The sequence below is a fragment of the Tetrahymena thermophila genome (genome assembly GCF_000189635.1).
Source record: "Tetrahymena thermophila SB210 genomic scaffold scf_8253887, whole genome shotgun sequence".
NCBI lineage: Eukaryota > Ciliophora > Oligohymenophorea > Hymenostomatida > Tetrahymenidae > Tetrahymena > Tetrahymena thermophila.
The window spans coordinates 331,551-349,078 of record NW_002475959.1 but is presented as its reverse complement, the minus strand read 5'-3'; the positions used below and the strand labels follow the sequence as shown (position 1 = coordinate 349,078).

General features: G+C 22.9%; 5 protein-coding genes across 5 annotated transcripts; 4 read left to right on the top strand and 1 right to left on the bottom strand. All coding sequences in view use genetic code 6, as the record gives it.

The window, feature by feature from the left end:
* Positions 1-1,789: 1,789 nt before the first annotated feature.
* Positions 1,790-4,813, top strand: TTHERM_00647500 (hydantoinase/oxoprolinase amine-terminal region protein; the record flags this gene model as incomplete). The annotated part of the gene is made up of 1 exon (XM_001027459.3): positions 1,790-4,813. The coding sequence occupies one exon, from the start codon at positions 1,790-1,792 to the stop codon at positions 4,811-4,813; it is 3,024 nt and encodes a 1,007-aa protein (XP_001027459.1).
* Positions 4,814-6,036: 1,223 nt separating this feature from the next.
* On the top strand, positions 6,037-8,328 carry TTHERM_00647490 (transmembrane protein, putative; the record flags this gene model as incomplete). The annotated part of the gene is made up of 3 exons (XM_001027458.2): positions 6,037-7,730; positions 7,858-8,099; positions 8,162-8,328. The coding sequence occupies 3 exons, from the start codon at positions 6,037-6,039 to the stop codon at positions 8,326-8,328; spliced, it is 2,103 nt and encodes a 700-aa protein (XP_001027458.2).
* A 730-nt stretch (positions 8,329-9,058) lies between these two features.
* TTHERM_00647480 (AMP-binding enzyme family protein) lies at positions 9,059-11,194 on the top strand (the record flags this gene model as incomplete). The annotated part of the gene is made up of 3 exons (XM_001027457.2): positions 9,059-10,572; positions 10,722-10,963; positions 11,022-11,194. 3 exons carry the CDS (start codon positions 9,059-9,061, stop codon positions 11,192-11,194), a joined length of 1,929 nt encoding a protein of 642 aa, XP_001027457.2.
* Positions 11,195-11,543: 349 nt separating this feature from the next.
* Positions 11,544-13,811, top strand: TTHERM_000647479 (transmembrane protein, putative; the record flags this gene model as incomplete). Its single annotated transcript, XM_012800941.1, has 3 exons — positions 11,544-13,219; positions 13,344-13,585; positions 13,645-13,811. The coding sequence occupies 3 exons, from the start codon at positions 11,544-11,546 to the stop codon at positions 13,809-13,811; spliced, it is 2,085 nt and encodes a 694-aa protein (XP_012656395.1).
* A 763-nt stretch (positions 13,812-14,574) lies between these two features.
* On the bottom strand, positions 14,575-15,953 carry TTHERM_00647470 (eukaryotic aspartyl protease; the record flags this gene model as incomplete). The annotated part of the gene is made up of 3 exons (XM_001027456.1): positions 14,575-15,426; positions 15,534-15,686; positions 15,783-15,953. The coding sequence occupies 3 exons, from the start codon at positions 15,951-15,953 to the stop codon at positions 14,575-14,577; spliced, it is 1,176 nt and encodes a 391-aa protein (XP_001027456.1).
* Between the last annotated feature and the right edge of the window lie 1,575 nt (positions 15,954-17,528).

Below are 17,528 nucleotides of genomic sequence, written 5' to 3'. Positions count from 1 at the left end.
AGTGCCCATTAATTTATAATAATGAGTAAATTTTCAAATAATCAGGTAGTATATGCTTAGCTATTCTTAATTTAGAGACATTAATTATTTAGGAAAGAATATATTATTTTGAAAGAGCAAATTATATTTTTAATATGAATAATAACTAAATAAAAATTTTAAAATGTAAGCTGGCTCTAAACAATTCCTAATCCCCTCCTATAATTTTTAATTTAAATCTGTAAATTCAATCCATTTTTATTTAAAATTGATTGTAGTAGAGTAAAAGCTATAATTAAATCTTTAATATGACACAATTTAAAATAAATATTTATTGGATATTAAATCATAAAATTATTAAAAAAAAAATATTTCTTGAATATTAATAAAATTTAAAAAAAATACAATTAATAAATAGAAATAAATTAATTTATAGAGTTTTACCATAGTTAAATGTCTAAAATATAAATTTTATAACTATTAGAATCACAAAACTTGAACTTAATAAAAGCAAATTTATAAGTTTAATTTCTAATATAATTAGTATTTAGCTTAAGATCTTTCTAAAGATTGTTATTAATTTTTTTAAGAATCTAATACTTATAATATAGATATTAACATACTAAATTAACAAGAAAAAAATTATATTGTTTTAGAATGAAAATGCTTAATTAAATTTTCTAGAAAAATGTATTATAGCAAAAGGTTGATGTTTTTTATCTACGATTTTTAAGAATTAAGCTCGTCTTAATACCTAAAAAATATTAAAATATAAGTAAAATGAACAAATTAGTTATCATTCATCATTAAAATTTTGATATTAATATGATTATTATAATAATTTTAACAAATTTTGAATTATTTTTGAAATAAGTAAGTGAGTTAGGAAATAAACAAACAATCAAAAACATACTAGTGAGAGTCTTTAAACTTAATTAGATAGACAAAAAATATTGAACATATACTTGAGAAAAACTTTTATTTTTAACATTTTTTATATTATTATCCTTCATATTTTTTGAAAGGTAGTATCTTTGATAATTGATTGGCACCACTTATTCTATAAGATGTAAAATTATCAATTAGCTTAACTAATTTTTTAACAGCTGATAACCATAAAAATTTAGCAAGAAAAAATCATAAAAATTAATATAAAATATATCTCAATATAAATGTGAAGTAAAACATATTATAAATAAATTTAAAATAAAAAAAAGATTGATTGCTATCTTTATATAAAATATTTAATAATTATTAAATAAACTATTTATTTTTAATACCACTAATAAAAAACTCTATTAAATATACTTACAAAATGTTTCTAAATAGATTTTTTTTTTTAGAAAGTTCGAAGAACAGAAAGTAATTTAATCTTTTATTGATTGAGTAAAGGTTGAATATAAACTTAATTACACAAATATTACGTGTAGAGATTTATTTAATCTAAATTTCTTTATCGCTAACATTAATTGAAATACGAATTAAATTAATTAAATAGCATTTTAGTGATCAATTATACACTTTAAATGTAAAACTTAATGTAATAGATGAATCCATCCTTAAGTTTTTATGATTTGGTAAATTAAATATATCTTTATGTTAATAAAACCAAATCATAAATATATTCTCATTTTTTATTGGTTGGACATACAAATTGGCAAATCATATCTAGAAAAGTACTAAAAAGATATTCTTTTCAATTTATATAAAATTTGTAGAAGAAATTATTGATAATTAATTAATTATATAATTATTATTAAAACAATAAATAAAACTAAATTGCAAATCATAAATATCTATCTAAATATTAATGACAAACTTTATTATAGGTGTAGACGTAGGTGGAACAAACACAGATAGCGTCTTAGTTAAAGCTGAAAACATGCAAATTATTTGCAAACAAAAAGCTTTTACTACTCCCGATGTTACTACAGGTATTTCTAACTCTATTAAGCAGATGCTCTCATAATGCCCTTTTGACCTCGATAAATCTTCTGTTTTTGCTATTATCATTGGTACTACTCATTTTATTAATGCTATATTGTAGAAGGGAGATAAAAATTCAACTGAAAAGCTCAATAAAGTTGCAGTTATTAGATTCTGCGGTCCTCAAAGTTTAGATTTCTATCCATTTTGCTAAATTGAAAACTCTGATTTGCTTTAAAGAATTTAAGGACCATCTTATATCTTGAATGGTGGTTTTTACTTTGATGGAGAAAAAGAGTACACAAAAATGAATGAAAAAGAAATAATAGAAAGTTTAGAAGATATTATAGCATAAGACATCCATAACCTCGTTATCAGTGGTGTTTATTCTACTATGAATAATTCTCAAGAAATCAAGGCCAGAGAGATAGTTTAGGAAGAATGTAAGAAACGTAATTACAACATTTCTATTACTCTCACACACGAAATATGTAAGAAAGATGGTCTTTTAGAAAGAGAAAATGCAGCTATTATTAATGAATGTTTAAAATATCTTTCCTCAATAACATTTTAAGGTTATAGAAAAGCTCTAGATGAACTTGGATTTGTCAATACTCCATTGTTTATTTCTCACAATGATGGATCATTTATGTCTGCTTAGGTTGCTCAAGTTAATCCAATCTTCACATTCTCTGCCTCTATAATTAACTCTTTAAAAGGCGGTTCTTAATTATATGGTGAAAAAGATGCTATCGTAGTTGATATAGGTGGAACTTCCACTGATATTGCTGTTATGAGCAAAGGTATCCCAAGAACAGCTAGCAAATTTATGGAAGTAAATGGAATTATTTTAAATTTCAGAATGCCATTAGTTCACACAATCGCTCTTGGAGGTGGCTCAATAGTATAGGTAGGTAGAGATGAAAATCAAAGGGTAACTTTAACTATATAAAAAGAATCTGTTGCCTTTAGACTGCTTCAATCCGCTGTTTCCTTTGAAGGGGGTTCAGTACTTTGCAATACTGATTTTGCTATTTATAGAGATAGCACTCTAGAAGCATCTATTCCTGGCGCTGATAAAAAAAGATTCGTTAATTATTTGTAAGGAAAAGGATTCAATCTTCAAGAAATTGATTAATTAGTAGAACTTCATAAAAAATAATTGACTGAAAAATTAACCTCCGAAATTGAAACTTTAATTACAGATACAACTTAGAAAATGAAGATTTTACTTGTTGGTGGTGGTGCTTGCTTAGTTGACAGTAAATACCTTGAAGAAGCCACTTAGGGTGTTTGTGAAGTATAAAAACTTTTACCTAATTAAGATGTTGCAAATGCATTAGGTTCCACTTTGACAGATGTAACAGAAATATTTGAAAAAGAAGTGATCATATAACCTAATTAAACTGAATAACAACTAATTTAAGAAATAGAAGCTAAACTTATTGAATAAGCCAAGTAAAATGGAGCTTAAGAACCTGTAGAAGTTGTTGAAATTATTTCTAATGAAGTTTCTTATTCTCATAATAAAAATTAAAAGAAACTTTATATCAAAGTAAAAGGAAAGTTTAGCTGGGATAAATGTCCTTCTTCTTTCAGAGAAGTTTGTAAATTAGATCAAATGTTTTCTCTAGATCCTTCTAAGGCAGCTTAAAAGTCTACTCCTAAAATCAATTATGTATTTAAAAAACCAGAAATACCCAAACTTAATCTAGATGATGGAAGTTGGAAGCCATTAACTGTAATAAATAATATTGAAGAATTTAAAAATTTAGCTTGGGGATGCGCTGTATTAGGATCAGGAGGTGGTGGTTCAGTAGAAAAATCTGTTCTTGTTGGTTAGAGATTGTTTGAAGAGAGAAAAAAACCTTTGATTTTATATGACCCAGACTCAATGAAAGATGAAGACCTTCTCTGTATTGTAGGCCACTATGGTGCTCCAACTATCTTTTAAGAAAGTGGGTTTACTATTCACGAGTTATTTAATTCTTTCAAGGCATTAAACTAATTTGTAGGAAATAAAATTAATTCCTTAGGATGTGTTGAGGTTGGAGGATGTAATGCTTTGGCTTGCATAATATTAGGTCTTGCTTCAGACATCCCTGTTTTTGATTGTAATGTGATGTGTAGAGCTTTCCCTGAATTGTGCGATATTTTACCAATTATTCATAAGTAAAGTCCTCTTCCATTAGCATTTGGTGACTCTAAAAACAATAGATATCTTATTGATGATATCTATTTATCAAACCCTCCATTACATGAAGAATTTTAGAATCTTGAAGGCCTTTTAAGAGACTGGGTAGTAAAGCATTTTGGTATGATGGGAAGCATTGCTTGTTAAGTAAGCAATAGAGAATTTGTACAAAAGTACTACTTTAAAGGAGGTTATCAATAAGCTTTGAAGATTGGTGAAACTTTACATTAGGGAATAAATATTCAACAAAAACCTGTTGAAAAAGTTATCGAAGAAGACTTACAAAATGTTGTTCCTAATGCTAAGGTGATAATAAAAGGTAAAATTATCTAGTCTATAAGGAAAAAATAAGGAGGTTATGACTTTGGTGAGGTAATTATCAAGGGAACACTATACAACTAAAACGAAAAATAGGAAAAGTATGTTTCTATCAAATACAAAAACGAATTCCTTTTTGCAGAAGAGGTCAAATTAGATGAATAAACTTAATAATATATTAGCGGAGAACCTTTAGTTATGACTCCAGATTTAATAACTCTCCTTGATGAGTACAAAGGAACAGTCATTCATAGTGAAGATGTGTGCTATGGTCTTAGAGCTGTAGTTATAGCTTTACCAGTTGACCCTAAATTCACTACACCCGAAGCTTTAAAGGTGATAGGTCCTCCAGGTATGGGCATTGATATTAATGTCCCATATAAACCTTATTATTGATATTTTTAAATTTAATTTATGAATAATAATAACTTTTTTGTATTCTAAACATGTTTTGTTTTTAAATTATTAAGAAATTTTAACTTAAAAATTTTTCATACCATTTTTTTAGTCAGCTTTTATTTTATATGAGTTATATAAAAATAATAATTGTTTATATGGATTATTTTTATATGTTTGATAATTAGTCGGTAGAAAATTGTTTTGTGAATTTTGAATTATTTATTAATAACAATCATGAAAAACTAAATTATTTATGTTTTAAAATATTTTATACCTACCTAAAATCCAAATTAAAATATTTATTTGGATACCTTCAACTTAACATTTAATTGTAATAAGTATAAAATGAATAATTGTACTTAATTTAATTATAGCAAAATTTTTTAATAAAATCAAAGTGATATATAGGGTAGAGGTATTACTTTAAATGGATATAATAGAGTAAAATGCCATTTCGATTTACAATAATCGAAATTTAATGTTTTAATTTAATTAAGATAATTTCAAAAATATCTTATCGAGTACCATAAAAATTTTATTCATCATAACTGAATATTCAGTTTATCCCTAATTTATATCATTAACCCAATGTAATATTAAAAATACTAAAGATCATAGTAGTGGAATTAATTTCAACTTTAAAATGATAAAAAACATTCATAAAAACATTCAATTTATTAAAAACAAATTTAAACAAACATGAATTTTTGAGAGACATAAAGTAAATTAATAATGTTCATAAACGAATGGAAATATACTTCTGATTTTATTTTTAATTTATTCAATAAATAATTTTTTTAACCTGATTAATTTGTTCAGTATAAAAAACACTGATTTTGTTATATTTAAAGAACTTTTTAATAACTTCTAATTCATGATTAATTAAAATGTAAAAAAGAAAATTCTTATTTTGAAAACAGGGATTTTTTATGCTTTATAAAAACTATTTCAATCATTCATCAAATTTGCGTAAATAAATTTTGCTATATAAATGTTTTTGATTTAATAAGGTGGTGAAGTTTTATCATTGTAATTTATTTTCTGTTGTGAAAATTTATTGTTTTCCATTCTTTTTATTTATTACATGTATTATCTAATTTATTTTAGTGATTTTTCAATTTCACAAACACTTATTTTCATAATTTATTCAAAAAATTAAAAAATTGGTAAATTAGATCAATTATTTGAAACAAAAATTTGAGAAAGAAAAGTAGAAATAAATGCTAACAAAAGAGTTATTGGAGTTTTTTAAGAATTTAGACATATTCTCTGAATCCATTTAATTTAATGCAAGTAAATAATAACTAAAAAAAAGAACTATTTTCGGTTCTATTTTAACAGTCATAATTGCTATTTTAACTAGCATTTACTTCTTTTATTAATCATACCTCTACTTTGATGGATAAATGGAACCAACTGTAAGATAGCAAGGCTTAGTATCTGATGAGATTGATATGCAATTAAATAGTGATATGTTTGCATTTGGTTTTTATTCAGTTTTAGAAGGCAAAACTTTAATCTAACTAGAAGAAGAGTAAAATAAAATATATAAAGTATTTTTGGGTTATTATATCACCTCAAATAATAATAAATTTGAAATTATACCTTTGAATATAGTAAAATGCTAAAATCCATAATTAAAAGGTTATTTCTGCATAGATTTTAATTAAAATCCAGATCTTAAGTTAACTAATGTAGCAGACTTTAGTAGATTATTTTCATACTTAACTGTACTTGCATATAATTGCTAAGAAACTGATAAATACAAAACTACTGTTCCAGATAATTGTGCAGACCAATAATCATAAGACCAAGTTAATTTAAATTATTACTTGTATTATAAGATAAAAACTTCTTATTTTAACACATCTTCATAGATCGTATAAGATCAATATAAGCTGATGTAAAGTTTGTCTATGTATAATCAATATATTTATCAAGAATTACAAATGTAGAAAGCAATTACTTAAGTTAAGAAAGGATTTTTAATTTAATAATAAGAAACTTACTCTTATTTAAATTCATTTGATTCTTAAACCACTAATTATTCTCGTTCACAATTTATTTAAGATACAAGTTTGAAAATGTTATCTGAAATAATGATTAGATTAGATGAGAGTATTATTTACAATAATATTTAATACCCAATATTTACTCAAGTTTTAGCTCTTTGTAATAGTGTTTTAGCTTTGCTTCTAATTTTAGGGTATTTTTGTAGAAAAATGGCGCAAAGTTTTATTAGAAGAGATATTTTTTTTATACTATTACAAAACTTATTTTTAGGTACATATTTAAAAGCCATCAATTGTAACAAGATTTTCAATTTTAATCAACCAATTTAACAATAATAAATTCATGAAAATTAACAAACTTAAACTGAATCCGAATAAGAATAAGAATAAGAAAGCTAACATAATATTTTGCCACAGTGTTTGACACCAAAATCTTGTTAAATTGTATTTCAGCAGCTATTAACTAGTTATAGTGAGAAAAAAGAAAATGACTTTATTAAGGAAGACTATGAATAAAAATAGCCAAATGAAATTTTGGAATAAAAAATTTAGGATAAAAAATAAAACCTCAAACTGAATAGGGTAGAAACAGTTTAGAATTCCTTTAACTTAAAAAAATAATTGAGAGTTTTTGTCCCAAATGCTTAAAAAAATGAATTATCATATCAATAAAAATAAAATGTCTAACAGGACGGATCTAACAATATAGCAAATAAGGATCAATCTACGACTCAAAGAAATTAAAACATTTTTAAAAAGGTTAACTAACTAAATCAACCTGATATTAATAAAAGCTAGATTAAAAATATTAATCTTATTAAAAAGCAAACAAATTAAAATTTGAAAATTTTAAATGATATCTCTATCTAGCAGAGACTTGAGAAAATTATATTTACTAATAGGTAAAATTTTTTACTTAGTTTTCAATTAACTTTATTTTGTTAGCAAAATTTTAAAATTTTATCAATATATTTAAAGTTTATCAATAAATATATTAAAAAATGTATATTACTTTAAACTATTAAATAGATTATTCAATCGTAAGGGGTTTTTAAAATCTGTAGGATTTGATTAAGATGTTTAAGACTAATTAGAGAAATCCATTGATGATAGTTTAGATTTTTTTAAGTTTTACAAGGAAATATTATTTTTAAAAAAAGCTGTGATGATTTTATTAAGTAAAGAATAGCTTGCTGCTTTAAATATTGTAGGAATAGCAATTGAAAAAATAAAGCCAAATTAGGGAAACACAGCGACAAGCAACTTATCAGGTATTCTTCTATTTATCTAATTAATTAAAGGTTTAAAATTTATTAATTTTATTTTTAACTAGATGAAATTAATATAAATCACCTCTAAGAGTAATTTAAAGTATTCTAATCAAAAGAGTTACAACTAGAATAAATTAACCTCTTCTTATCAAGATGTGAAAGCAGGCAGAATCTTGATATAATTGATTATAGAATACTATCTTCTATATTACTGAATTAGTCAAACTGATAATACCGTAAATACTTGTTTTATATCTATATATCCAGTTTTTATGTAATAGTTAAGCTAAATTACTTAATTTTAAATCCCTTAATAACATTCATTAAAATTTTATTTATATCTTTATAGTATATATAAGGTAATTATTAATTTAATAATATATTTTGTACATTTCATTTATGTTAAATGCTTTTAATATAAAAAAAAAATTAAAAAATGTATTTAAAAAACTAAATTGTGAAATATTTAATTATCTATTTAATATTTTGTAATTTTATTACAAATATTATTTATAATAATTATATATATTTGATATCGAGAAAGTTCATAAAATAAAAAATGATTTGTTAGTTGAGATTTTTATTTACTTTCTACTTAGTTTTTTTATTGAAATTTTAATTATTTTTTTTATTCATACTTTTTAATCCTTAAATTGAGTGGAATAACTTAATTATAATATAATTTAATTCTGAGTAATTCATGAAATTTTAATTAATTAAAATTAAAATTGATCTAATCATACAAAAGCTTGAGAAAAAGATAAGTAGAAGAAAAATCAGCGATGAAGATAATAGAATTTCTAAAAAATTTAGATATATTTTCTGAGTCTATTTAGTTCAATGCATCAAAATAAAGGCTAAGAAAAAGGACTATAATAGGTGCTTTATTAACAACAATAATTGTTGTTTTAACTAGCATTTATTTCTTTTATTCATCCTACCTCTACTTTACTGGATAAATGGATCCTAAATTTAGATAATAAACCTTTATATCTAATGAAGTTGATATCGTATTAGATAATGAGATGATTGGATTCGATTTTTATTCTATCTATGAAGGTAAATATTTAAATTAAATGTAATTAGAATAGAATAAAACATACATAGCATTTGTGGCATTTTATACACTATCAAATGGTTCTAATTCTGAAGTTATACCATTAAATATTACAAAATGCTAAAATCCATAATTATATGGTATGAATTGTTTTGACTTTAGCTAAAAGCCTGATTTAAAGCTGACTTTAGGAGATTCGCATAAATTTTTTTCATTTATAAATTTGCTTGTTTATAAATGCTAAGATATTGATTAATAAAAGACTTTTATTCCTAATAATTGTGCAGATGAATAGTCAGTAGAATAACTTATAAGTTTGTCATCTTATCGCTTAAATGTTAAGGTTTAAGCTTCTTAGTTTAATACATCATCACAATAAATGTAAAATTAATATAAAAGCTAATTTATTCCTAATTAGATTAATACATTTTAATATAACGAATTCAAAATTTAATCATAAGTCACTAAAGTCAAAGCAGGTTTTTTAATTTAATCTGAAAATTCTTATTCCTCTCCAATTTCCTATCAAATATCAACCTAAACATATGACCGTAAGTAGATTATTTAAGATCTAGGTTTATATGCTTTTAATTAAGTAACATTTGATATAGATGAAAGTGTTACATACTTCAATATTTAATATCCAATATTTACAGAAGTTTTAGCTCTTTGCAATAGTATTTTAGCATTATTGCTCCTCTTAGGATCATTCTGTAGAAAAATTGCTCAGAATTTTATTCAAAGAGATATTTTTTTTATTTAGTTAAAAAACTTCTTTTTTGGTACTTATCTAAGCATCTTAGAGTAAAACAATATTATTGATTTCTGTATATCTAGATAGGAACAATAAATTTCTTAGAATCAGCAAATTGAACCAAATTAAGCTGAATCTGATGAAGAAAATAAACACAACACCCTTCCTACATGTTTTACACCTAAATCTAGTTAAATAGTATTTCAATAACTATTGACGACAAGTAATGGGGATAAAGAATATGATTATGTTAAAGAAGAATATGAAAATAAATAGTTAAATGAAGTTCTACCATTAAAAAATTAGGAAAATTCAGAAAAACTAGAATTTAATTTTAAAAAACTTGAATATTCTTAGAATTGTCTAAACTTAGAAAATAGTAAAAAAGAGTTTATTCCAACTATTTTTAAGAATGAGTTATCTTATTAAAAAGATTTCCAACATTAAATAAAAGGATCAAGTAATAAAATTATAAAAAATGAGACTAAAATTCCAAGAAGATATTGTAAGATAAAGAAAGTGCATTTACCTACCCAAAATCATGTTTAATTTCATTAATTCAAAAATTTTAAGCAAATCATATAACAAACTGAAAAAAATTTCTAAACTTAAAATGATATCTCTTTACAGCAGAGATTAGAAAAAATTCTTTTCTAAACAAAGTAAAGCTATTTTATTTTATTTTCATATTTTTAAATCTTTAGACATTAAAATTAAATTTTTTTCTTAACTTTTTAAATTTATTTAAATTAAGATAAAATAATTGAGCGAATTTAATGAATACATGAAAATAAATATTTTAAATAACTAGATTATGCAATAAAAAGGAGTTTCTAAAATCAAAAGGACTGGAATAATATACTTTAAATCAATTGGAGTAATCAATTGATGATAGCTTAGATTTCTTTACATTTTACAAAGAAATTTTATTTTTAAAGAAAGCTGTTATGATCTTATTAAGCAAAGAATAAATAGCTGCTTTATCAGTTATAGGAATATCTCTATAATCTATAAAATTAAATTAGGAGAACACACTGATGACTAGCTAAACAGGTTTGTTTACCTTTACTCTATTATTTTATTTTTATTAATAAATTTTAATTTTAAATAGAGGAAACATATTCAAATCATTTCTAAGAGTAATATAAAGTACTGTAATCAAAAGAATTGCAAATTTAATAAATTAAATAATTCTTGTAAAGATGTGAAAATAGTGAGAATATGAGTATTTTAGATAAAAGAATATTTTCTTCATTAATTATTAATTAATAAAATTAATATTGATAGTAAGTATTGTTTATGTTTTATGTTTATGAAATATTAAATTTAATTTTTTTTTTTTAAACATCAAAAAAAAAACTGTATTTAAATAATTTCATTTTATAATTTGCTTAGAAGCTTAAGATAAAAAAATTTTTCTAACTGAATTATAAAATATGCATAAATAAATTTTTTTTTTTTTAATTTGTTAATCTATTAAGGTGAATTTTATCATAATAATTTATTTTCTGTTGTCAAAATTTATTCTTTTCAGTCGTATTATTTTATTGGTTTTTTATTTCTCAAAACCATATAATTGTAAAATAGGTTGATTATTTAAACAAAAATTTGAAGAAAAAGAAAGTAGAAATAAATGTCAACGAAAAAAATAAAGATATTGGAGTTTTTTAAAAATTTAGACATATTCTCTGAATCCATTTAATTTAATGCAAGTAAATAATAACTAAAAAAAAGAACTATTTTCGGTTCTATTTTAACAGTAACAATTGTTATTTTAACTGGCATTTACTTCTTTTATTAATCTTACCTCTACTTTGATGGATAAATGGAACCTACTGTAAGGTAACAAGGTATAGTATCTGATTAAGTTGACATCTAATTAGATAGTGAAATGTTTGCATTTGGTTATTATTCAGTCTTATACAGTAAAACTTTAATGGAATTAGAAGAAGAGTAAAATATACTATATAAAGTATTTTTTAGTTATTTTTTCTCTTCAGTTAATGGATAAACTTAAGTTTTACCTTTGAATATAGTAAAATGTTAAAGTCCATAATTAAAAGGCCTTTACTGCATAGATTTTAGTAAATATCCTGATCTTCACTTAACTAATTTAGCCGACTTTGGTAGATAATTTTCATACATAGCTGTAACATCATATAACTGCTTAGATAGTGGTCAAATAACAACTACTGTTCCACAAAATTGCTCAAACTAAACATAATCAGACATAATTAATAATTATAGCCTGTTTTATAAGATAAAAACTTCTTATTTTGACACAACTTCATAAGTCATCCAAGATCAATATAAGGTAATTTAAGGTATGAGTTTACCAGATGTATTTGCCTATGAAGAATTACAAATTTAAAAATCAATTACCAATGTTAAGAAAGGATTTTTAATTTAATAATAAGAAACTTATTCTTTTTTAAATTCATTTAATTATTAAAGCTCTGTTATTCCTCGTTCTTAAGTAATTTAAGAAGGTTCAAAAATGTTATCTGAAATAATGTTTAGATTAGATGAGAGCATTATTTATAATTATATTTAATATCCTATATTTACTCAAGTTTTAGCTCTTTGTAATAGTGTTTTAGCTTTGCTAATACTTTTAGGATATTTTTGTAGAAGGATGGCACAAAGTTTTATTAGAAGAGATATTTCTTTTATTTTGTTATAAAATTTATTTTTAGGAACATATTTTAACGTCATCAATAGTAACAAGATTGTCAATTTTAATGAACCAATTTAAGAATAATAAAGCATTTAAACTCAAGAAAATTAAGAATCTAAAGCTGATGTAGTACATGATAGCCAACGTAATATTTTACCATAACTTTTTACACCAAAATCTAGTTAAATAGTATTTGAGCAGCTATTGACAAGTAATTGTGAAAAAAAAGAAAATGACTTTATTAAAGAAGAGCATGAATAAGAAAATTTAAATTTAAATTTTGATTAATAATAAAAATTCAAACTGAAAAGAGTAGAAAGTTTTTAGAATTCCATTAACTTAGAAAAAAATTTGAGAGTTTTTGTCCCAAATATGGCAAAAAATGAATAATCTTACCCATAAAAATCAAATTTATAACAGAAAGGAAACAACAGCCCAATAATTAAAGATCGATTTATCACTCAAAAAAATAATAACTTTACTTAGAAAGTTAATTAACTAAATCAAAATGGTATTTAAAAAAACTAGATTAAAAATATTAATCTTATTAAAAAGCAAACAGAAAAACATTTGAAAATTTTAAATGATATCTCTACCAAGCAGAAGCTTGAGAAAATTCTTTTTGGAAATAAGTAAAATTGTTTATTTAATTTTCATTAAATTTTTGGCAAATTAAATATGAAATTTATTCATTTATTTTTAAATTTATTCAATAAAAAATATATTAAATGTATATTATTTAAAACTATTTATTAGATTATGCAAGCATAAGGATAATTTATATTCCAAAGGATTTAATCAAGATGTTTAAGACTAATTAGAGAAATCTATTGATGAGAGTTTAGATTTCTTTAAGTTTTACAAGGAAATAATATTTTTAAAAAAAGCTGTGATGATTTTATTAAGCAAAGAATAGCTTGCTGCTTTAAATCTCATAGGAATAGCAATTGAACAAATAAAACCAAATTAGATAAACACTGCGATGAGCACCTTACAAGGTTTTCTTCTATTTATCTAATTAATTTCTTGAAATTTATTAATTTTTATTTTTAACTAGATGAAATTAATTTAAATCACCTCTAAGAGTAATTTAAAGTACTCTAATCATAAGAGTTGCAACTGGAATAAATTAAACTCTTCTTATCAAGATGTGAAGGCACAGAGAATCTTGATGTAATAGATCATAGAATATTATCTTCTATGTTACTAAATTAATCAAAATGATAATACCGTAAATACTTGTTTCATCTATCTATCCAGTTTTTATGTACTAGCTATACTAAATTACTTAATTAAGAATGTCATGATGATTTATTGTTGCTAATAATGAAAGAAAGAATTCAGAGAAATTATCATATATAAATAATATAATATTCATAAAAATAATATTTTTTTTTTAAAAGTATATACTTGTTATTTGTTAGTGTATGAATATTAACTTTTTAATTTGTTCAAATTTATTTGATTTAAAGAAACCATCTTTTGTAATAAATAAAATAAATTCTATTAAAGCAAACAATGAAACTTTCATTAATATTGATATTTTTTGCTTTAAATTGATAGGATTTTCTTCTTTTTTCAATATTGTATTACTTCATTAAATTAATCAATTTATTCTACATACATTTATATTTTATGAGTAAGTTTTAATTTTTATATTCATAAAAATTATTAAGATAAAAAAAATATTTTAAAAAAATTAAAGAATAATAAATTTCTAATTTAAAATAGGAAAACATATTTATAGATCAAATCAACTTTTTATTTATTTTTTTTTATTTTAAAAGCTACTATAATTAATTATGAAGAATTTATTTTTAAAAAAATAATTAATCTTTGAAGAATAAAGAGTTCAATATTATTTAAAAAAACTTAAAAATAATTAGATTTTAGTGGTATTTATTTTTTAATGAGATTTTAAGTTTATTAAACACAAATCTACATGTATACATACATTGATATTTTTATTAATAGAATATTTTTTAAATCATTAACTCTTGTTATTAGAGTGATTAGCAACAGCGAAACCGACTCTGCTATTAACTCTGTCATAAACAGTGTAGTACTTTCTGAAGAAAGTATCACCTAAGATGATGGAGTTACCTAATTGAGCGGGTAATTCAAGAGCTTAGAAACCAAGTAAGCATTAAGATTAGCCTTGTAAATTAATTTAAACAATATAATCTTGGGGTCCAAGAACGTAGTTATCACCAGAGATAGTGATGGTAAGATTGGGGTAAGTGTTGATTTGAGAGCAGTCAATTTTAGAAGGGAATAACTTAATGATGGGATTCAAAACAACGGCGTTACCAACAATAACTGAAGTACCACTATCAACAATAGCAGTGTTGAGCTTGAGGTTTACGCCTCCGATTTAAATGGAGTCAGCAGCAATAACGTACCAGGCTTAAAGAATGACAGGATAGTACTTGAAAGCAGTGGAGTTATAAGCAAAATCGATACCACCCAAAACCAATTCAGAATCATCGCTGTTTTCCTTATCACTGAAGTAGAAAGAGAAAACGTCTTAAGCAACCAAACCTTGAGCAACCAATTAATCGAAAACAGTTAAACCGCCGATGTTGGAAAGCTAATTGTAAGCAAGACCTAAAATACCATCAAACTTAGTGGTTTAGAAATCCATAGAGAGTTAATGTGCGTTAGCGAATTAGACGTTCTTAGCAGTCAAACCTCCCAAAGAAACAGTTTCATTAGCAACAGTTCCCTTGACAGCACCAGTACCGTATTGAATAGAGAAGGACTTACCAGTGTCAACGTAAGTGGAAGATTTCTTAGGATTGAATTTGTTGTGGACCAAACAGGGTAATGAGTTGCAAGGCTTTTTGAAATAATAAAAAAAAGTTATATTAAAATTTTTCAATATATTGTAAATTAAAATGCATTTAATTCATATTCATAGTAAAAAATTCAAAATTAAAGAATTACTGTTCCGGGAACCCATAAATCAGAAGAACCAGTATCTAAGACAACAGTGAATGTTTAAGCAGGAGTACCAATTTAAACTTAACCGAAATATTGTAAGTCAGCGTAATTTTAGACCTTAACTTCAGAATAAGAATTAGCACGTATTCCGAAAATCTATTTTAAATAAAAAATTAAAATTTTTAATTTAAATAAGAATTTAAACAAATTAATGTTTATTTGTTTATTGAAAATTATTTTTTAGAAAATTACCTTGTTAATAATGTTGTCATAAATACCCTTAAGTCTAAGAAGGAGATTCTTTTTTTGAATTTCAGTTCTAGCTCTCTTAATAATGGGAACACGGACAATAGGACCATTTTCCATTGTTTAGGCAGCACAAACTGCAACCAACAATAATAATGCAATAATCTTTTTATTCATTTTCTTTTTTATTAAATATTCTTTTATGAAAAATTTTATTAATTATTTATTAGGATGTACCTTATGAGGGTTTTAAACTGCAATTGCGATCGAATATGAAGGAATATCTGTCTAAAAATTAAAAATCTTTTGTAATATTTGTATTAATATTATAAATCATAAATCACATTTTTCTAATTAGATATTGTATACAACAGAAATGTATTCTTTTATAAAGAGAAAGAGTGTCTTTTTTCTTTTATATTTTAGATTAGTTGTCCAATCTAATTACAATGTTAAAAATATTAATTTAGTTTCATTGACTTTTTTCAAATCTATCTTCTTTTATAAAAATATTCTTTTATAATAAAAAATTTTTTCCAAAAGATGTTAATGCCAAATAGTTGCTAATCAGAAATTCTATTAGAAAGCCAATTACGAAATTTAAACTACTTCTTATTAACAAAAAAAAGGAATATTTATTTTGAAAATAATTTTAATTTTTCCCAAAAGATTTTTTATTTTCATTTACTCATTTAATAGACTTTTAAAACTTCTATAAAATTTTAGAAAAGTTAAGTCTTATTTAAGAATAAATGTAAAAATAACATTAGCGCTTGTCTGATAATACATAAATAAGATTTGTATACATTATAAATTATTCGCACTAAATTAATCATGTAATTAAGACTTAACTTTACAACCAGGATAAAAGAAATATTTAGAAGTTAAATTTATATATATTTCAAAATTTAATTAAATCCACTTAATATGACCGAGATGTCTGTCTGGAAAAATACGATTTATAAAAGAAAAAAATCCCTTTCATTTTTTTAATTTATCAGAAAAAATTTAATATAACATCATTTTTTTGTATTAAAAATATAATTTAGGGTTATCTAATTTTATTCATTCTGAAGAGATTCTCATTTTATAATTTAAAAGCATGATACATTTCTGTTCAAAAATATTTTTATAAATCTTTAAATTTTAAGAATTTATGGTTATTATTAATGTTTAATAAAGTTCAAAAGCTTATTAATTAAAAAACAAATAAAATCAAAATAAATATGACTACATTGTAACATTGTATATGTTACTAATAATATAAATAAAATATCCTTTTTTTAATAATATTCAAAAGTTTTAAATAAAAAATGATGTTACACTAATTGTTTTTAATTTGAGCAATATATTTTTAAATAAATTTCATTTTTTCTTTTAATTTTATAATAAGTAAATAAACCTAAAAGTAATAGATTTTCAAATTTTTATCTTAAAATTAATTTAAAAACTAAAAGTTTTAACCAATATTGTTGAACAACAAAATATCTTATAAAATCAAGCGTGAATATTAATAAATACTTATGAGTGATAATAAATATTACCAAAATAAAATAGTAAGAAAAAATTTTGATATTTGAGCCATGAATCGAAGGATATAATTCGAAATCTTGAATAATTATAAAAGATTTTAGGTTTTAAAAACTATGATCTATTCATAGATTGATTCTTTTACTAATTAATCTTTAATATTTCTATTTTAAAAACTAAAGGTCTTGATTTATTCTATTTAACTTCTAGAATTTTTACTAA